The sequence below is a fragment of the Prunus avium genome, chromosome 3 (assembly GCF_965620075.1).
Source record: "Prunus avium chromosome 3, drPruAviu1.hap1.1, whole genome shotgun sequence".
Lineage (NCBI taxonomy): Eukaryota > Viridiplantae > Streptophyta > Magnoliopsida > Rosales > Rosaceae > Prunus > Prunus avium.
This window is the reverse complement of record NC_142286.1, coordinates 33,279,878-33,299,879: the sequence shown is the minus strand read 5'-3', so window position 1 is coordinate 33,299,879 and position 20,002 is coordinate 33,279,878. Positions and strand designations below refer to the sequence as shown.

Here is a 20,002-nt window from a genome sequence, read left to right as displayed (position 1 = left end):
TGACTTTGCTTAGGCCATACAAGTTCTCATGTTTTTGCATATGGTCTTGTCTTTGTTGTAGAGGAAGGAAGTAGGTGATAACACGTGTAATACATGCAATAATCCAACATCATTGATTGGTTGAACACAAAGGGACCACCCCCCCCTCCCATATCATTGATTGCCCTTTTTTAGTGGTAATTATTTTGGAATTGTTTTAGATGCTAATCTTGTAGTTAAATTTTGTATTATATCAGCTTGAAAAGAGGCGGACACACTCTCTAGGTCAACTGACCTGACCTAACCGGCCTATGCTCTCACTTTTGTACCATTAGTGACGGCTTTGAGTAGACATTTGAAACCTAATTACAATAACTAATGTAGGAGGATTAATGCAGGTGCCTTGAAGCCTTATTAAAAACATCATTAGAGTAGAGATATTATGTTTGGTAATTCCTCCATGGTTTCTTCTAGTTGGTCCTTATGCCTTTGTCTGAGAATGCTAATGTGCTTTATTATTTCAAAATTTAAAAAAAAAAAAAACAAGAGATGGCCATCGGTTTTTTCCCTTGTGGGACCCACAAAAGAACCGGCCCAACTTCTTGTATTCGTAACAATGGAGGCCGGCCCAGCACCCAAAGGTCCCAAAACACGTACACATGTCCTGCTACGAATATGCTGAAACTAGTTGCGCTCCGAAGAGCAAACATCTAGTGCTTCGGTCGTATTTCATATCCCGTACAGCCGCATCATCAGCACACGTGTGAAGCCTTCATACCACGACCACAACGTCAGCTTACGTGGCGTTGTCTATCTTCGGACACGCTCAGACGATCAGGATCAGATGTCAGACGCTCGCACGTGATATCAACCTTCCTTTTTGGCGCGCTTAGAGGGAGTGGCCCCACAAGGTAGGCCCCGCGACTTCCAGCTCACTTGCACTTCGGGCAATTATTTTGCGGGGCATAAACAGTTGAACAGAAATGCCCTGTCTCTCTCAATTAATTACGGATATGCTCCTTCTTCCCAACTATGTCAAACTAAAAACGCGCTTTTCTTGTCGACTCCTCAACTTTGAAATTTTTTAGCTCTTATTTATCTTAATATCGTTTTTTTTTTTTTCACTTTTTGTCAAAAGTTAATATATTGATGCCAACAGGGATCTAGCGCAATGGAACAAGGTCTTGACTTGCAAATCGATGGTTTGAAGATTGAACTGTCATGACATCTTGATAGTATGTTTGTGAGTTGTAATTTAAACTATCACTTATATTAAAAAAAGACAATATATTGATATTCTACCACAAAGTAATTATAGAACCAAGTGTCAATTTCAAATTAATGAAGGCGCTTTGGATTAAAAACAAAGTTTAATGAAAGTAATAAATTAAATGGGCAAAGAAAAAAAAAGAAAACTTCACACATGTCAATGGCATAGAAAGCAAATTCATCTCCAACCAAAAATAAAAATCACCAACTTCCTCTCAGTTGTAATTCCCTCTCTATGTTTCTCCTTTTATTTTGATTTCCATTTTAACTAAAACTCCCTTAAAACCCCAAAAATATAAAAAGGGTAACAAAATAACAAAAGAAGAAGAAAAAAAGAAAAAAGAAAGACAAAACTCAGTACACAGTGTGAATGTCTCTCTTCTCAGTGTCAGCTGGCGCCCCAATTACGTTCCAAAAATATATTTATAGAGAGAAATTTGAAAGGAAAAGACCCACAAAACTAATTTCTTTTACAAATTGGACCCCTTCCTTACTTCACTATTTTCTCTTCCACGCCAGGAAGCACGACTTAAGACCATCCATTTTTTTTCTGTTGTGTCCTTTAACTCCAAGCTTAAATTACCCCCAAAAAATCCGGACTTTAATGATAAGCCACTTCTTAATCATCTATCCCCTAATATTTTTATTCCTAAATTAGAACATTCTTGTGCTCTTGATTTGAATCAAACCCAATCTCAGGTACCCACTTTCTTTCCTCATTTTCTCTTTTGTATTGATATTGCAGGACAAATCTCTTCTGGGTTTTCTTTTTCATTTCCCACTTTCCTTTTTTCTGGGTTTTTTTTGTTTGAAAATATATATTTTCGACAAAAAAAAGCCCACCGGAGAGGGAAAGGGACTTTTATTTTTTTGGGGGTTATTATTTAGGGTAGAGTATATTAATGGCACAAAAGAGACTTTCATGGCCATCACAAATGCTAGATTTTGGTGATATGTTTTTGTGCCTGACTCGTCTTTCATCAAATCTTTAGGGACACAGCTGAAGAAAATAAACACTTCGCAGCCTCTCTCTCTCCTTCAGTCCTTGTTCAAAATCCCAAAGCTTTTTCTCAGGCTACAATATAAGACCACTTCATGGTTTTGTAGCAGGTGGGCTTTTCTTGTTTGACAAGGGCCTCTCACCAAAATATCTTATCTTTCCCTTTCTTTTCTTGATCTACCACAATAACCCCAAGAAATGTTTGGAACTCAAAGCCAAAGAGACCTCCCCTTAGAATTCCAATCCCAAATACCAATTTTGAGGCCTAGCATCCATACCAGGAGGGCTAATCTTACTGTAAAGTTCCAAGACCTTTATGGGTTCACAGTAGAAGGGAATGTAGATGATGTTAATGTGTTGAATGAGGTGAGAGAGAAGGTGAGGCAACAAGGACGGGTGTGGTGGTCATTGGAGGCTAACAAAGGTGCAAATTGGTACTTGCAGCCTTCCATATCTGAAGGAATTGCCCTTAAATCTTCGCTAAAGTTTTCAGCTTTGGCCAATGCCATTACTTTGAAGAGGCTGATTAGGAAGGGAATTCCACCTGTTCTTCGGCCCAAGGTGTGGTTTTCGTTATCTGGGGCGGCCAAGAAGAAGTCCACGGTACCTGAGAGCTATTACAACGATTTGATAAAGGCCACTGAGGGCAAGGTCACCCCTGCCACTAGGCAGATTGATCATGTGAGTTCCTTTGCCTCTCTTTTTAGATTGCACTGGTGGTTGTAGCAAATGTTGGATCTTGCCTTTTTCAATCAAAGAATTTGACTTTGTATATGCATGATCTTTCTTAGCATCAACTTCCTTTTGAGAGATTTAGTAATTTGCTGGATGGATGTAGGAAAACATTAGCTATTCTTGAAGATTAGGTATCATTTGTGGCTGATCTTGTGATTCATGATGATAATTTGGAAATTTCTAGTTTGCATAATATGGCTGTCTGCTTATAGAATTCCATTGGGAAAATCTTCCATTACTTTTTTCTCTAATGTTCAGCATTTCCAAGGGCTATAGCTTATAAGTTGTATCTGTATTGCCATTAAATTCCCTCCACTTCTGCAATTCACTCCTTGATTGTATGTGCAGGACCTGCCCCGTACCTTCCCGGGTCACCCATGGTTGGACACCCCAGAGGGTCATGCTGCTCTTCGACGTGTCCTTGTTGGGTATTCTTTCCGTGATTCTGATGTTGGCTACTGTCAGGTAGCTCTCCTGCACCTGCCATAATACACATGAGCCATTCTTAAAGTTATCTGACTATCATGAGCATAAAAGTGCAAACCATTCTATATGTTACAAGCTGATATTATTAAAAATATTTCTGTTGTTTGTTTCATGGTCCTTACATGAATCTTGTTTGAAATTGCAGCATGTTCAAAATTTTACTTTTTGTAATCATAGTTTGATGCAAAAGAAATGTCTTGTTCAAGCATTTTTATCATAGTAGAATTGTGAGTTTTACAAATGATTTTATTCAGGTTAAGTTCAATCCTCCGGTTTTCTTCCTCTTTATGGCACCCTTTTTGTGTTTACTTTTCCTTTTCACATCCAATTGTTAATTAGTAATATTTTATGTTGTTTACATTTAATCTATTTAGTAGCCGCACCTCTCTTCTAAAGAGAATTTTCTAAGCAGAGTGAATAACAAAAATTGAATCTATTCAAATGGTTTCCCAAATGCTATTGTTGCAAATTACAACAGTGCATTTCTGTTGTTTCCTCAGCCACCAAAACAGCTTATCTCACCAACTCTTATTCTATGACCCACTCAAGTATGAGTTTTGCTGCTGTCCGGTAAAAAATTTCAGTAGGATTGACTGGAAAAATTTATCGATCACAAAATGCTTGAGGGTTGATCTCCACCTATCTTTGTTGCTTGAGAGAGAATATCTTATTTCGTGTACTTTTCTGAAATAAATGTTTTGAAGAGCCAAAGTTGGTTTCCTTTGTCTTTATGCTGATGTTTACTTACTTATCTGGAATGGTTGGACCTTCTTGTTGCAGGGGTTAAATTATGTTGCAGCATTGCTACTGCTTGTGATGAAAACAGAGGAAGATGCATTTTGGATGCTAGCAGTCCTGTTGGAAAATGTGTTGGTTAATGACTGCTATACAAATAATTTATCAGGATGCCATGTTGAACAAAGAGTTTTCAAGGATTTCCTTGATAAAAAGTGCCCAAGGTACCTTCTTTATACTTGGCCTGAAGTGTCTCATGTTTTACTTTCCTCTTTTGTATCTTCTAACATTGGAAGAAAAATGCAGGATAGCAATGCATTTGGAAGCAATGGAGTTTGATGTCTCCCTTGTTGCCACTGAGTGGTTTCTCTGCCTCTTTTCTAAAAGCTTGCCTTCAGAGGTTAAAGCAATACTCTCTCTCGCAAAAATAGAAACATGCTGAAATAAGTTGAGGTTGTTTTTGTGACTAACACTTTCATGGGGCTCTCCCTTTTTTTCTTTGCCTGTTTTTTTTATCTTGAAAGACTGCTCTAAGGGTATGGGATATCCTTTTCTACGAGGGGGCTAAAGTTATTTTTCATGTGGCTTTGGCAATCTTTAAGGTACAACTTTAAATTTTTGGCCGTTTGCATTGTTTGTATCAGTCATGCAGATTTACTTGCTCTTGACTGTCGATCATCTAAAGTTCAGCTGAAATATTATATGGTAATATCAGAGAAGTTTGTTTGATTTTGTGGTTTGCAATTGCAGATGAAGGAAGAGCAGTTGCTTATAACCCACCATGTCGGTGATGTAATTAGTATTCTGCAGAGAACTACTCATCACCTGTTTGATCCTGAAGAGCTATTGACGGTAACACATTTCTTTGCAGTTTGCTTTTTTTTTTGGAAAAAAAGAAAGTTATTATTTTCTTGTCTCAACCTTGTCCTCCATCAATCATGCATTAAAGGGAAACTTGACTAACATGTATGTAAAATTAGCAGAGAAGTCTTTCGGCATGGATGAATCGGAAATTTATAATTGATGTAAAAAAGGATTGATGAGGTGTTGAAATGATTTTGCTTCTAATATGGTGTCACACTCTTGCAGGTGGCATTTGATAAGATAGGTTCAATGACAACCAACAATATATCAAAGCAAAGGAAAAAGCAAGAACCAGCAGTGATGAAGGAACTCGATCAGAGATTTAGACGGCTAAATTCCCTAAAGTTGGATGACAAATAACATTTGCAGCATTGCAAGCTGATGAAACTGCAAAAATGCCGGACGATCTAGTGGGGGAGCTTTTCATTCCTCCCCTAGGGAAGAAACTGAATTTGTTGTGTCTCTTCTCTCCTCTGTATTTCTGTAAAAGAAACAACCAAGCAAAGAGAGTGTCTGTTGTCTATTAGGATGTTGTAGTAGGTGATCAATGTAAATTTCTAACTGTTATTCATATACGTGGTTAGATACACTGCAAATTCGGGCATTGTTGCGTTTTGGTGCCCTGTAATTTTTGCTTCAAATGTTGTGTCTATAACTTTCACTCAATGAAATTCAATTTGTTCTAGAAATCTGTTCTACTCGCAAAAAGAAACTGAAAATCTGTTTTTTAGGCCCTTGGTGCCTCTAAAGAGAAACTATGCCCTTCTTCTGAAGGAAATGCAGAAATGGTAATTTGTGATAGAGAATGAAGGTTATTACATTTTGGATAATTAAAAGTTCACCAGCAAGAAAAAAAAAAAAACATGGATATTATTGATTTTCCATATCCACTATGCTGTACTGTACTATAAATTAAGCACAACCCAAATCTCCCTCCTTCCCTTCACTTTCAATCCAAACCGTTACACTGAGAAAAATGCCCACTTTCTCGAAACCCATTCATCGTCACAATTCTCACTATGCACCCAAAACCCCAACCCACTAAACCCACAAGACGCAGACACGAAACCCGACCCGATGACCCGAAAGCGGCAACCTTGGACCATCGATCCGGAGCTGGACGGGATCGACCTCGATGCGTCCGACTTCGCCGCCTCCTTGCCCCTCAAAAAGGTCCCAAACGGCGACGTATTCGAGGCCTCACGTGCCGGCGACGTTGACCGCCTCAGCTACCTGTTAGAGTCCGGAGTCAACGTGAACGCACGTGACCAGTGGGACTCGGTGGCTCTCTACTACGCGTGCCTCGCCGGGCACCTCGAGGCGGCTCGCATGCTGCTCGAGAATGGCGCGATATGCTCGGAGCACACCTTCGACGGCGATCGCTGCCACTACGCCGCGCTTAATTTGAAGGTGAGGAAGCTCTTGAAGGCGTTCGAGGCCAGGCCGCCGCCTTTGAGCCCCTTGCAGGCCGCCATGAGAGAGACCTTCTTGGGATGTGGGGCTAATAGTGCCTATTTGGAGCAGGCTGATAATACCCAGTTCCAAATTTCAGGTATTTACTTGTTTCTGTTGTTCTGGGTTTTGGAATTGGATGGCTTGAAGTGGTGGTGTGTGTTGGTGTTTTTGGGGTGTGAGGCTAAATGGGTCGGTTTCAAATTTAGCAATAAGTAACCGATTGGTGTTAGTTTTCAAGATAAAAGTTTTTATAGCTGAGGGAGTTGTTGATTTTGGAATGTTAATGGGTATGAGAATTCTAGTGTAGGGATAAGGAAGAAGAATATTTCTTAGTTCATTTCTTGAACAATGTAGTGCGAGGATTGGCTTATGTAAAACCTAGTTAGCATATAGCTTGATATGGTCGAACTAGTTGAACAAGAGATACTGAGTGATGACGTCCTATGTGTTCTGATTTGGTAGTGAAGTCACAAGAATACAATTTCCGTTTGTGTCTGTTTTCGGAAATATAGGGATGAAGATGACGTTGGGTCTAACTTTTCTGAAATGTGTTGATTAATGCTATCAAGTTCGATACTTATGTTTAGCTGTTTCACTAGAAAATTCAAGTCAGTCCCGTGCTAGTAGTAGATTTAGCTAAAATTTGTGCCTATTGTGGGCCGTTGTCGTTCAGAACATCTGGATAGTTTTCTTTCAAGAACAATATGTATGTTAAGTGACACTCAACATTTGATTTTCCTGAGTAGGTCTTCAATCCAATGACGGAACCAATTCCAACTACTTCACTCCAGATGTGGTATTTTTTGTTCAAGGTAGACCCATCGAAGCTCACAGAGTCATCCTAAGTGCTCGGTCACCATTTTTCAAAACAAAGTTTGTGACTGATTGGAAACAACGCAAAGAAGTAAGATTTGCAAGGGAAAAGTTGTCATATCCTGCCCTATACAGTCTCATCCACTTCTTTTATTCTGACAGACTAGAGGTTGCTGTAGATGATATGGAGGATATTGTGAGGATCTGCAAAGTATGTAAATGTGAATCTTTACAAAGTATTCTTGAGAAAGAACTGATTCACCAAAAATATGCCGAGTACAAAGCATTGAGAGACATAGACAGCTCTAAAAAGCGGTTCATCTTACAAGGCCTGTCTCTTCCTGAAGAAGATCAGCTTCATGCTGGCTTGCACAATATCCTTCAGATTTCCCTTGCCAATTCCACCCTGGAACCCGACCTAGACAATGGGGTGAGCGACTTAACATCTTGTGTTGGTATGATGCAAATCAGTGATTTTGAAAATGATCTTGCGGATGTTTGCGTAAGAGTTGATAAAAAGAATTTCCGATGCCATCAAGTGGTTTTAGCATCAAGGTCAGAATATTTTAAAGCAAGATTATCCCGTATGAAGGACTTTCATGAAGGGAAAAATGATCTACCCATTGATACTCTTCCAATTCTTGAGGAACATGATTTGAGCTCCGAAGCATTTGAGAAAATGATAGAGTATATGTAAGTGTTCCTATTTTTTTAATAAAAAAGAGAAATTAGAATGGGAAAGATGAAATACTGTTATGAAGAAGATATGTTTTCACTTCCTTAATTTGGTATTTTGGTTGTTTATAAACATTTATGGTATTCGTTTGGTCAGTACAATAACCAGAGATTTTGTGCCTAGTCTGCATTTTTCTTGCACTTTTGTGTGATCAACTATGTTTTAGGTCTTCTGATTATTTGTGTTATTAAACTTTTTTCAACTCTTTGGTTGGTTCAGGTACACTGACAGATTGAAGGATATAGAACCTGATCAGGTAGCTTATATATTTATTAGTAGCTTCTAGCATTTCCGACAAAGAAATCAAATAGCTTGTAATGTTATTTCTATTTCTGGAAAAAGAAGATTCTGTTTTTTTTTTTGTGGGTGTAATACTTGTCATTAACTGAACAGGCTGGGGAAATATTTGATGCCGCATCTAGATATCTATTATTTCCTCTTAAGCGTGCTGTAGCTGATGTACTACTGCCACAGCTGGAAAGTGCCTCACCTGCAGAAATGTGCCATTGGTTGATATTGTCAGACATGTATAGTGCTCCTTTAAACCCTACCCCCAATTTCGCTTTCTCTGAAATTCTGGTCAATAGCTATAGTTATTGTTATCCTTGAACTCTGGAATTTTACAATGTTTTGATGATGACATGTGTGTGTAGGTATGGAGTTCTGAAGATAAGGGAATTCTGTCTAGATGCAATAGCTTGTAATTTTGAGACATTTGCTGAAACTTGTGAATTCCGAGCAATGCTGTTGACACTGCCTCCACCATCTGGGGATTCATCATTTCGCACCACCGTTCCAAGTGCACCGGGAGCTGAGGTTAATACAGACCAGCGCAATCTTCTGGATGACTTACGAGAAAAATGGCTTGAAGCTGAAGCTGCTGAGCTTGACAAGAGAGATGAGAGTGCGCTAATTTTTGACAAGCGCCTTGAGATGCTCATGGTTGTTGCAGAACGAGAAAAATCTGATGGTCTTACTAATGATACTCCCAATGGTCCTAGAACATCTTTATTCCCTTGTCCTACCGCCCCCATAGCAAGTGAACAAGAAGAGAATGTAGGTTAGCCAATTTTGTTTCTTTTCCACATTATAAAATAAAAACTTATAGATTTGTGCCGAAGTGAATGCTTCAGAGTGCCTTTGTTGGGTGTTTTTCTTTTTTGTAACATTTTGTCCTCATAGCATATAATTCCATACACTTTTGCCTGCTGGTGCTATTGATAGTGTAGAAAATAATGAAACAACAATGTGCCTTATACCCCACAGCTAAAATCTAAGGCCAAAAAGGGAAAATGCATTGTCTTGTAACGTAAAGAGACCAACTCAGTCCCCAAAAAGAAAAGCAAAAACAAAACAGGACCAAGATTTAAGCTTTAAGTTGAAAATAGACAAAACCAGTATAAAAAGATGAAGAAACAATGCTTTTTCTCCCTTCGCATTATTCAGCAAAAATAATGCAATGCCCATTAAAAGAATATACCTAGGTACAATAATGTCTAACAAAAATTTACAGACCCTTTCCTTTTTTAATTTTACTTCCTGTGGTTTACAAGCCAATTAAAATTGAGCACTTTCCCTTTGCATAAGCAAGAGAACTGATAACAGAAATCAAGTTCCTCTTATTCCAGTTCTCTAGAAAAAGAAAAAAAAATCCAATAAGTGTATCCTGTCATTTTCCATCAGAAGTGTCATTTTTTTCATTTTCTAGAGAAGATTGCTCATTTTCGACCTTTGAGGGATTCTCATTCTCTATCTGTGGAGAGGTAGCATTATCTGAAGCAGCTCCATCCATAGACAACTTGGACACTGCACTAGCCAAACCGGTTTCACCATCAGCGGAAGCTGTAGGGGAGCCATCAGGACTGTTAAGGCTTGATTCTGGTTCACCTTCTGGTTGCTGCAGACTCCAGTACATGATGCTTGCAGTCAAAGTAAGCATCATCTTCTGGTTTACCTGCCATACCAAAGCACATGGCAGTACAATTTGGATCAATCCAGTTCAACTGAATAATCTGCTCCACTCATAACATTAGTTAGCGTTCTTCTTTGCGTTAAAATAGTTTGACCATAAACAGACAAACAAATGAGAAAGATATCAAGCATTTGAACAACACAAAAAAAATTATGGATTTCTGAGAGTAGAAATATAGTGAAGGCTTCGATCCCGCTCTTTGAAAATGTTAATTTAGAAACAGAAGGCTGCAATACTCTATATCCATAATTTTGGAGTTAGACTATTCCTCAGAACCAGATACTTCTTTTAGTGACAAATAATTAGTGACCTCATCAGATGCCAAAAGGGACAGAGAGTACTTGATGATTCCATATATTTCAGTCAAGAAGACACAGATGAGTAAGCTATAAATATTTTGGTCCACTACAATATCCCATACCTCAATAATGTCCTCTGGTAACAAGAAAATGGAGCAACCAAGCTTTCGGGCGACACTGATTATATATGTTGCATTCAACTTCTTATCTTCCTCTGCAATATTGAAGATAATGAAGTTATAATTAAAAAAAATAAAAAAAATGGTAACAAGAATGAAGAAAAAAGTGAGAAATGTTTCCCACTTTCTATACAGGATACATGTCCTTCTCAAACAGTTGATCCCTAAGAAAGCCAAAAACCTACGAGCTTGATATATTGATGTTTTTAGCATGTACAAGAATTTCCAAGTCTCCAAGTAATTACATAAGAGAAAACAACCTTGTTCATGAACTACAAAAAGTGCCATACCAGTTTCCCCCTTTGTGGCAAGACTCCAATTAACCACCCTTGGCTCCACAGCACTAAGAAGCTCGAGGAAGAAAACTCCACTTGAAAGGTTTCTATCCTAAAATTTGAAAGTTCAATAAATAAATAAATAAAACCTTAAAAACTAAATTGCCAATCATCGGATTGAAGCTGTCAGTAAGAAAGGCCATTGTTTATTGAATTACCTTGAAACTGTCCATTTGGGAGGTTCTACCAGCCTTCTTAACTTTTTTGTTTGCCCAATTTAGAATGTTAGCATCAGTAATCTCTTTTCCCGCTTTACCTTGGGAGTGTAATCTCAAGTTTTTCAAGAGTTGAAGCATACTAAACCTCATCAACTGCCATAAATATGCTGGGGATACAGGGGAAGTTAAAGAGTTATCTACATTAAAATGGAGTCATATAAACAAAGAGCTTTAAATTCACTTGTCCACCCTAGATATATATATCTGAGGTTGTGTATTTAAATTATAGAAGTTTGAATTGAGGAAAAGGGTGGAGACCTCAATTTGTCTTAGCACAACCAAAAACAAAATCAAACAAAAACAAAAACAAAAAAACTCCAACTAATAAAACTTAACAGTCAGAAATCCAAATCTATTTGTCTTATATTTTTTCCAAGTCAATTAGAAATCATATAGTTCTAAGAAGGTACCATAACTTTCAAGGTTTTCTTGGATGAAAAAAATTAATATTGCAGTACTACCAACACAAGATTTTAAAGGAAAACTCTTCAAACTTACCCAGTATGAGCTTCTTATTTCCTTGTACAATATCATTCCCTGCTACATTCACAAGGGAGAAATTTAATTCCTTCCCAATCTCAATAACTTGGTTGCAATTCTCAACTTTTCTAAATGGCATTTTTATCGGAGGCTTTGTTGCCTTTTTCCAGTTGACTGCTCCTGAAGAAATTTTGTCAAGAACTTCTAAAAGAACCCATCTGCATCCACAAGGGATATATATCAATCATGGCTCAACCAGTCACAACATGTATGTGCTTCTAAGGGGTTAGAGGGAAGAGAAATTAAAAATCTCACCCATTTCTGACATCTTCAAAAAGATTATTGACATAGGTAGCAGTTCCAAGACTGTTAATCCACAGTCGGAAGCATCTCTCTTCCCGAGAAGTCTCGGCATCATCTGTCATCATCTCAGCAAAGGACATTTTTTTACTGTCAGTAGTCAAGCCATTTCTGCAAGACAAATTCACACACCATTAACACAGTATATTAATCTGAACAAAAAGGCACTACACACTGTTTAGAACTACTGCAGCATTGCAAACTGAAACATCAGAACCAACAACTAATAGTGAAGGAGAATCAATAAGCAAAAACAATAGAACACAATATAATTGATCTGCGCTAGAAAGCAACAGGCACTGTATTCAAAACGAATATAAACATGCAATATGGTAAATTGGTGATGCGAAAAAAAAAATATGAATGAATTTCGAAATCTGCAAGCCTAAAGCACTTGAGAAGTCCTGTTTCTTGCCTGTGATGGAAAATTTGTGCAACAAACGCAAGATTAAGATTTGGTGAGCCCTCAACAATGTCTTTAGGAGTGAGGTATCTTTTGCAATCCAATTTCTCTGCTTGCTCAAGAACAAGGTTTGCTCTTTCTGTAGGATCCTTCTTATCCAAGGCGGCAGGGCCTGAGTGCTCTGGTGCAAGAGCATTAAGCAGGTAAGCATAAGCCTCTCCATCCTGAAAATGTGTTAATCTTATTACATAATCACGAGGATAACAAAAAAATCAACAGCGTACTTCAAAACAAAAATAAAAAAATCACGTTGGATACAAGTCTTATGCAGAATATAACTTATTTGTAAGCCAGCAACAAATTCTAGCTGCACAGTGACTCAAATAAGTATGATGTATAATACATATAAAAGCTTTTCCTTCCTAATTGATAATTTAGTGGTCAGTTTAGAGGAGACTGGAAATACAATTTTGACACCATTGCTATTAGGTTTATGCATAAAATGCTTATCAGTACTAAACTGGTCAGCTCGCTCTTACCTTCACATCAGAAGAGAAGTTTGTAACTTGTTTTTCGTAGCCAGCTTTCTTCAAATGAAAATTCATCCATTTCAGTAGAACCTTCTCAGGTGGTAGACCCAAGAGCTCCTCCACATCCTGTCCACTAACATAATAGCTGAAGTTAGCTTACATGTTCATCTACCAACATAACGAAGTGTACATACAGATTATCCACCCTTGTTAAATCAAGGATAAATGAATATAAATAAAACTTTGTGACCTTGCTGTCATCCACCAACTCCACAAGTTGTGGAGTTTTCTTCAGATTGAGATCAGCTAACAGTTGAATCTGATAATGCCACCACATGAAAAGACAAGTTATAAGTTCAAGCCTTTATAACCCAAATATCAAATTATTGTGGACTCTATGATAAAAAATATACCAAAAACAAAAACGATAAAAAAACTCATACTGCATACCTTAATTATTTGAGAAATCAAGCCAAGTACTAGATGGGGCTGCAAATTAAGCAAATGGTGAAATGTTAAGAAAAAGTTTAGGAAACTGGAAAATTTCCAATGGGTAGCTGGCAGTGCTCAACTTACTCTTGCTTCAACCAAATCCTGTGTGCCAATGTTAACTACAGTGCAGCCAATAGCCTTTGCAGAATTAAGACAAAGGGTATGGTTCTCATTCCTCTCCCATGGATTAAGGGAAGTTTTAGTATTGATAGCTCGCTCATCTATAGTCCCAGGAACAGCTACATTGATAAGCTTACTACATGAAGCAACTAAAATAATTAACAAACTTGAAAATGCCTGTGTACACTATTTAGTAGGAAATTGTTGAGCGGGTCCAGTTACCCTACCAAAGTAGTACTCCACCTTTTGCAAGATCAAATAAAGAATTTGTAGATGGATCTAATGGAAGAAACTTCTTCAAGAATGAATCTTCTGCCAGGTAGCTGTTAATGTGGGCAACATAAGAAGACTTCTCAGATTCATTAATCGCGTGGTGAACAGTTGTTGTGGTTGCCTTGAGAAATGAAGATTTCGAACCACCAGATTTTGCTGTTGCAAGGGCTTGCAAATTCAAATATGTCTGCCATTTAGCAAATCCCATTAATTTCTTGTACCAGTCCAACAAATATGAGAACATGATCTATAGTTAAAAGGAAACTGAACTGCCAGTCAGGTCTGCTCATTCACAAGATCTCACTGATTGATTTCTGTTCAATTTTAGCTAAAGCATATTCCATCCACCGACTATGAACAATATAATTGAAATACAGGAGAAATGGAAGACATAACCTCATGCTTCAAAGACTCACCCGAAGATAGGACTCAAAATCAATTTCTTCTCCACTGTCCTTGTTCGACTCCAATAAGACACCTTTAACCTCATCTTCGGTGAACATTTCGGTGAAAGCCTTCAGTTTTGCAAAAACAGGCGGCAAATCTCCCACAATGACGCGACCGGACTGATTCCTTATTGAAAGATACTAAAACAATGCAACCAATTCCACATGTCACCACAAAATTGCCACTTGATCACATAATTTCTCCAAAGAACATACATAGCCTAGCAATCTAGAATACAAATTGCCACTTGATAGGAAATCAGAAAGCTTACTCTTGATTTCAGGGTCCGAAGCTCGACTTGAGTGAATTGGCTCTGCAGCCATGTATCAGAAACAATAACTCCCTCAAAGCCAGACATCTTCCCTTTTTTTGTTTGTGCCGAAGTCCCAGTGCAAAAAACTTAACACCGATTTCCCAGAAACAAAATCACATACCTCAATTTTCAAATAGCCATAACGTTCGACAAGTTAGCATGGAATTAACAATCTTGCAACAACAGAAGCACAAACTAGATCCATATATGTCAAAATAAAAAGAAACCCAATTGAGGAACCATATCATAGATGCAAACCAACGTGCATGTTAATCAAAAAACGCGTTTTTTTTTCTTTCAGGATTGACCCAGTGATCGAATCAAATGGTAATGTTGATAAACACATAAAATAATCAAAACCCACGTCGAGAAATGAGTATTCAGGTAGAGAAATGTACGAGAGTACCTTATGGAATCTCAGAAAACAAAGCTGAAATTGAAGGACTTTCTCATTCTTTTTGTGCAAGCTTGGATTTTCTTCAGCAAGAGAAAGGAGAGAGAGAGAGAGAGAGAGAGAGACAGTTATGTTTGTGTTGGATGAAAGAAAGAAGAAAAGAGTGAGAGAAGGAGAGAAAAACGTGTAGGCGATAGGACGCGCGAAGAGCCAGGGAAGGCAATCAGGCAAATGCAAAAGCAGAGGAGGAGAGTCCAAGGTGGCCTATGGCTTGTCCATAATATATGTCTATGAATGTGAATGTCTAATAATATTGAACACAGACACACCCTCCTCCATTCAATTCCCGTGGGAACGTCTGTTTGGCATCAATTCCAAAATGGGGAAACTACAAAATGGAAAATGTCAATCTTAAACAGGAGAAAGAGAAAAAGGTTGCCCACTTTTTCTTTCCTAATAAACTTTTTTTTGTGTTTCTACTTTTTATAAATAAAAAATAACCATGTTAAGGAAACTATCCTTTTTTTTTCTTTTTTGTTTTGTTTGCATATAAAGGTTAGATTAGTTGGCTAGGATAATGTATCCAAATCCTTACACCCAAGGGCGGAACCATGAATTTTTCAACGGGTGGGCTAGCTAAAGTTATTAGCTTAAAATTTAATTATCATTTTTTTTTTGTACTTACAATTTCTATAGTCTTTTTAGAAATAATAGTAAACTTTAACATATAAACCATGCTAGTTCATAGCTCCATAGACTAATTTTCAATAAGTTTTAACATAAACCAAATAGGGTTTAACACCATAGTGGATTGAACATTTAAGACTTTTTACCTAGATTAACCTTAGGTTCCTTCATGCATTCATATCATACATGAAAAATTGTTTTATGTAAAAATATTGACAAGTATAAAAAATGGGTTTTCGGATTAATCATTTTTCTCAAGATAATTTTTGGTGTCTTTTATTCCTCACACATCAAATAAGAAAACTTGATTTTAATGGATTTTAGTATGAAGTATATATTGACTTAATGAGCCATCATTTTTAGCCTAAATTGTATTTTGCACTAAAATCGATTCTTCATAATTTGATTTGGTTGGAATTTGATTTTCTAGTATTTTTATTTGAATCCAAATGGGGGGTACTTCCTTATTTACATTGTAAACTTAAGTAAATAGAGTAATATAAAAATAAATAAATAAGATCATCTGTACACCGCCACTGACTAGGCTAATATTGTGGTTCCGCCCTTGCTTACACCTGAGCATGATCCCCCTCTCTCTCATGAAGTACTTCAGAATAGTTTAGACCTTTTTTTTTAGTAAACATGATAGTTTAGACTATCACTTGTAAAAAAAAGTAAATCTTACTTGTTTGGACACTTAATCCCAAGAAAGAAAAAAGTTACTTATGAACTTAATGTAGCTCGCATGTGAGATTGAGATCTCGGATCTCCATCTTAATTCACCTTCAGGCTCGATCTCAATGATGGTACGGTTTTGATATAGTCGAAAACAACTAGTTTTCTATATTTATTGTAATGTTAGTTTTCTATGATCATGACATATTCCAATAATTATCTAGCTAGGGCAATATGATTGAGAGGATGACTGAACATTATAGGCCCATTGATTTTCAGTCTGACTTGAGCTTAACAATTGTTTACAATAATTATTTAACATTTCCAAACAAATAAGAGGAGATATGAAAGTTGGACCTATAAAAAGAAAAGGTAGGAACTTTGTGCAAGTTTCCTATCAAAAAAGAAAAATAAAATTACGAAATGGTAGCTTGTAAACAACTTAATTTACACATATTAGCTGATGTAGACAGTTGACTAAAGCAATTGTTAAAGCAATTAGAAGTGAGTTGCTTAGTAGAATTCACAATCTTCATATATGCAGTTTCAGCAAGGTTTTAAATTTCCAGGAGCTCCTCACCATATGGGATCCAACTGATAAGCAAAAGACTTGGAGGCAATTTCTTAGTATGAGTCGAGTTTATTTTCACATATATTGTATAGGGGAAGGCAACACAAGAATTAAGTTAACATTACAGTAAAAACATTTTGCTGTATAAACAATAGGTCAAACAAATTGCCATTTACTCATTTAGACAACAGAACTCAAATTCTCATACACGTAAAGATTCAGTACCCACATATGTCCACAAAAAATGGTTTCAAAATCAAAGCAATTGAACAAAATAAGCGAATATAAGCCCTTTTAACATAACTTAAAGGGATTTCAATGGTGAAGTCTGTCTCACAAGAACAAGACCAGCACAGCTGAGACTGCCAAAACAAAGTGACCCCAAATACCCCAGCTGATAATCCTGTAAGAAGAGGATTTTCCTGGTGAAGATCCTGGAGATGATAAGCCATTAAGTCCATCAGCTGTTGGAGCATCTGCAGCTGGTGCAGTTTCGGGAGCCGGTGCAGGAGCTGGGGTTGGAGGTATGTCAGTGCCAAAGATTGCCTCAGGAAGAAGAACCTTGTTAACTTGGTAAATTGCAACAGGATCAGTGGAAAGCACACTGCTGCTCACTTTTGTGTCTGTCCATCCTGAGCTAAGGTGCACGGTGCCTGAAACATCAGTGAAGTTCAAAGTGTATTGTCCACCAGCAAATGTAGGTATGGGGCTTGATTGGCTGAGGTTTTTGAAGTCAGATAAAGAATAGTAATGCGGCAAGGCGTGGAATAGGATGAGTGACTTGAGCTGGTCAGCTGTGAGATTGGAAAGAGAAGGCTTCTTAAGAGATGAGAAGGCACTATCTGTTGGTACAAAGATAGTTATGCCTTCCTCAGTCTTGTTGGCTTGGTCTTGAAAGGTCTCAAGCACTTTGGTGGACTCAAGGTAGTTAAGGAAGGTGTGGAATGGGCCAGCCACAGTGAGTAAAGCTGTGAGGTTCACGTATTCCGGTGCTGGTGCTGGGGCTGGAGTAGGGCTTAAGATGGGAGATTTAGAAGTTTTCGCATATGCTGCTGAAGAACACAGAAGCAGTAGCATGAAAACCACAGGAAGTTCCATTTTGTCCAAAAACTTAATAGTAATTTTTGTATGGTGACAGACTCTCCAAATTCCTGCAAGAAATTTTTTTTAAGTATGAACTAAATCTCAGTTTGACAAGACATGCACAATGGTAAAATGCCAATTAAACACTAATACCAAAAGAAATTGCCAGTTAATCACAGAGTCAGTGAGTACAGAGTATAAGTTTTTCCAATTAATTCCAAGATCCCACTTTTCACCTTTCCCAGTGCACTAGAACTATGTTCCCACAAAACCCAGTTGGCAAAATCTTTGTAAGATCAAGAAAATCTCAAAAACACAATGAGCCTCTCCGTTAAGAAAACCCAGATCTTGATCAACAAATTAAAAAAAATGGAAAAATACCCTTTATAGTGGTAGGGGCTGTTTAATAAAAGATCTAATGGACTGCACTAAAAGAACAGGGGCAACAGTACATGGCACTGCAATACAGGAAACACGAAAAGTAAGAAATGCAGGTTGATATATAACTTAGAATTTGACCCAATTCCCTGTTTCTGAACTCAGAATATAAAATTACAAATGGCAAAAAACCAGATCAAAATTGCAGTTTCTGTGAGCACTTCATCTTTTCCACTAGAACATGTTTGTGTACCTTGAGCTTTTCACCCTCACTAGAGGTTTCTGAGTAAGCCCAAGTCAACAAATCTCTAGAAGAACAAGAGAAAGAGTCCACAGTCAAACAATTTACATCAACAAATCAGATCTAGATCAGCTAAGTAATGTCTCACATAGCATAAAATTACACTTAATATCATGGAATATGAAGTAAAGCAAAAAACTTTCCCAAGCTCAAAGAAGCAGTCAAAAGTTGTACACAAAATCCTTATGAAAATAAGGTGCAGGCTGAGCAGAGAGAGACTACTAAAACTAAAAACACTGACCTCTCACCAAAAGAGGAACTCAGAGAGAGAATAGGAGGTTGAGGTTGAGATTGAGAATGCAATAAAGTCTGAAATGTGGTGAGACTTTATAAAGTAAAGATGGGTTCTTGTTGGTAAGATAAAAACAAAAGAATGGCAGTGGGGATGGAACCAGCTGGTGCCTGGTGGTGAAGAGATATAAAGAAGGAAGTGGGTGTACTAGAAGGCTGTTTGCAAACTGAGGATGCTTCTTGAAATAAACAAATCCTTTTATTGGAATGACTTTTCAGTTACAAAAGAAAAGAGTGTATGCATCATCATGTAGGAGGGTGGTGTGCTTTCTAAATCACCTCCATCAATTCAGTTTTTTAATGCATTGGGTTGGAGACTCTAACTTTCACTCTACCTCATCATTAAGATTTTGTCCCTCATTTTCTCATCAAATTATCTTCTCATGCTAGTTTGAAACTGTTGCTTTATATTCTGTAATTGTCTCTCAAAAAAATTATTCTGTAATTGAGTTTTTTTTTTCTATTTTGCTTGCTGGGAGTTGAAGTTCACTTCTTGTGGCTAACTTTACTGTATGAACTAACTTTTACTGTATCAACAAACTCCAAGGAAAGTAAACGGTTAAACATCTAGAAGGACTGCCTATACTTCCATTGACATCCAAGTATTTGGTAATGCATACATTTTCCCTCTCTTCTCTTGGGAAGATTGGTTATGCCTTTTTCATTCCTTTTGGCCATCTTCTTAGATTAATGGTTATGATATGCCTCTTTTTGTGCATTGAATGAACTTGATTCAAACTTTTGGTTTGTTGTTGATAGGATACTTGGTCAAAGTGAAAAAGAGATTGTAACTTCTTCACCTTTTCATGGGAAGTTGGGCTAGGTGTTCTTTTTTTTTTTTTTTTTTTTTTTTTTTTTTGGGAGAAACTAAATAATGGGCTATGTTTGATGATTGAGAAAACAATTCTCGGAAACTTCCACCCGTAGTTATTATTATTATTATTATTATATTTACATATAAGTGATAGTCTACATTATAAAGGAAAATGAATTTTCTTACACACACTATCAATGTGTTATGAGAGTTCGAATTTGAAATCATCGATTTGCAAGTCAATGTCATTTATCACTTTGTTAGACCCCGTTAGCTCCACCGGTAATTATTTTATGACAAAAAAAAAAAAACAAG

General features: G+C 37.3%; 4 protein-coding genes across 6 annotated transcripts; 2 read left to right on the top strand and 2 right to left on the bottom strand.

Annotated features, from left to right (window-relative positions):
• The first annotated feature begins 1,710 nt into the window (after nt 1-1,710).
• LOC110770225 (Ypt/Rab-GAP domain of gyp1p superfamily protein) lies at nt 1,711-5,757 on the top strand. Its single transcript, XM_021974313.2, has 8 exons — nt 1,711-1,947; nt 2,241-2,929; nt 3,332-3,448; nt 4,250-4,428; nt 4,511-4,604; nt 4,729-4,806; nt 4,955-5,056; nt 5,294-5,757. Exons 2-8 carry the CDS (start codon nt 2,447-2,449, stop codon nt 5,426-5,428), a joined length of 1,188 nt encoding a protein of 395 aa, XP_021830005.1. The 5' UTR covers nt 1,711-1,947; nt 2,241-2,446; the 3' UTR covers nt 5,429-5,757.
• Nucleotides 5,758-5,951: 194 nt separating this feature from the next.
• On the top strand, nt 5,952-9,192 carry LOC110770224 (ankyrin repeat family protein). The gene is made up of 5 exons (XM_021974311.2): nt 5,952-6,620; nt 7,270-8,029; nt 8,292-8,328; nt 8,466-8,599; nt 8,726-9,192. Exons 1-5 carry the CDS (start codon nt 6,146-6,148, stop codon nt 9,135-9,137), a joined length of 1,818 nt encoding a protein of 605 aa, XP_021830003.1. The 5' UTR covers nt 5,952-6,145; the 3' UTR covers nt 9,138-9,192.
• Nucleotides 9,193-9,472: 280 nt separating this feature from the next.
• Nucleotides 9,473-15,270, bottom strand: LOC110770229 (fimbrin-5). Of its 3 annotated transcripts, none has more exons than XM_021974317.2 (15): nt 14,900-15,270; nt 14,452-14,614; nt 14,150-14,320; nt 13,688-13,920; nt 13,425-13,596; nt 13,299-13,337; nt 13,099-13,167; nt 12,858-12,974; nt 12,331-12,542; nt 11,871-12,026; nt 11,574-11,773; nt 11,016-11,212; nt 10,813-10,909; nt 10,466-10,557; nt 9,473-10,026 (listed from the first exon to the last, which is right to left on the bottom strand). In XM_021974317.2, exons 2-15 carry the CDS (start codon nt 14,536-14,538, stop codon nt 9,742-9,744), a joined length of 2,127 nt encoding a protein of 708 aa, XP_021830009.1. In that variant the 5' UTR covers nt 14,539-14,614; nt 14,900-15,270; the 3' UTR covers nt 9,473-9,741. The 3 variants fall into 3 exon arrangements, with proteins under 3 accessions (XP_021830009.1, XP_021830010.1, XP_021830011.1); XM_021974318.2 differs by having other exon boundaries at nt 14,452-14,579; XM_021974319.2 differs by having other exon boundaries at nt 11,016-11,182; nt 14,900-15,269.
• Nucleotides 15,271-16,965: 1,695 nt separating this feature from the next.
• FLA7 (FASCICLIN-like arabinoogalactan 7) lies at nt 16,966-19,088 on the bottom strand. The gene is made up of 2 exons (XM_021974308.2): nt 18,824-19,088; nt 16,966-17,971 (listed from the first exon to the last, which is right to left on the bottom strand). Exon 2 carries the CDS (start codon nt 17,916-17,918, stop codon nt 17,154-17,156), a length of 765 nt encoding a protein of 254 aa, XP_021830000.1. The 5' UTR covers nt 17,919-17,971; nt 18,824-19,088; the 3' UTR covers nt 16,966-17,153.
• Nucleotides 19,089-20,002: the final 914 nt, after the last annotated feature.

Excerpts from the sequence above, each read along its gene's own strand:
- LOC110770225 (XM_021974313.2), top strand. The coding sequence starts at position 2,447 with ATGTTTGGAACTCAAAGCCAAAGAGACCTCCCCTTAGAATTCCAATCC. Across the intron at positions 4,605-4,728 it reads CTAAAAGCTTGCCTTCAGAG|ACTGCTCTAAGGGTATGGGA; the intron begins GTTAAAGCAATA and ends TTATCTTGAAAG. Across the intron at positions 5,057-5,293 it reads ATCCTGAAGAGCTATTGACG|GTGGCATTTGATAAGATAGG; the intron begins GTAACACATTTC and ends ACACTCTTGCAG.
- FLA7 (XM_021974308.2), bottom strand. The coding sequence starts at position 17,918 with ATGGAACTTCCTGTGGTTTTCATGCTACTGCTTCTGTGTTCTTCAGCA.
- LOC110770229 (XM_021974317.2), bottom strand. The coding sequence starts at position 14,538 with ATGTCTGGCTTTGAGGGAGTTATTGTTTCTGATACATGGCTGCAGAGC. Across the intron at positions 13,168-13,298 it reads TGATTTCTCAAATAATTAAG|ATTCAACTGTTAGCTGATCT; the intron begins GTATGCAGTATG and ends TGGCATTATCAG. Across the intron at positions 11,774-11,870 it reads TTTGAAGATGTCAGAAATGG|ATGGGTTCTTTTAGAAGTTC; the intron begins GTGAGATTTTTA and ends TTGTGGATGCAG.
- LOC110770224 (XM_021974311.2), top strand. The coding sequence starts at position 6,146 with ATGACCCGAAAGCGGCAACCTTGGACCATCGATCCGGAGCTGGACGGG. Across the intron at positions 6,621-7,269 it reads TACCCAGTTCCAAATTTCAG|GTCTTCAATCCAATGACGGA; the intron begins GTATTTACTTGT and ends TTTCCTGAGTAG. Across the intron at positions 8,030-8,291 it reads GAGAAAATGATAGAGTATAT|GTACACTGACAGATTGAAGG; the intron begins GTAAGTGTTCCT and ends TGGTTGGTTCAG.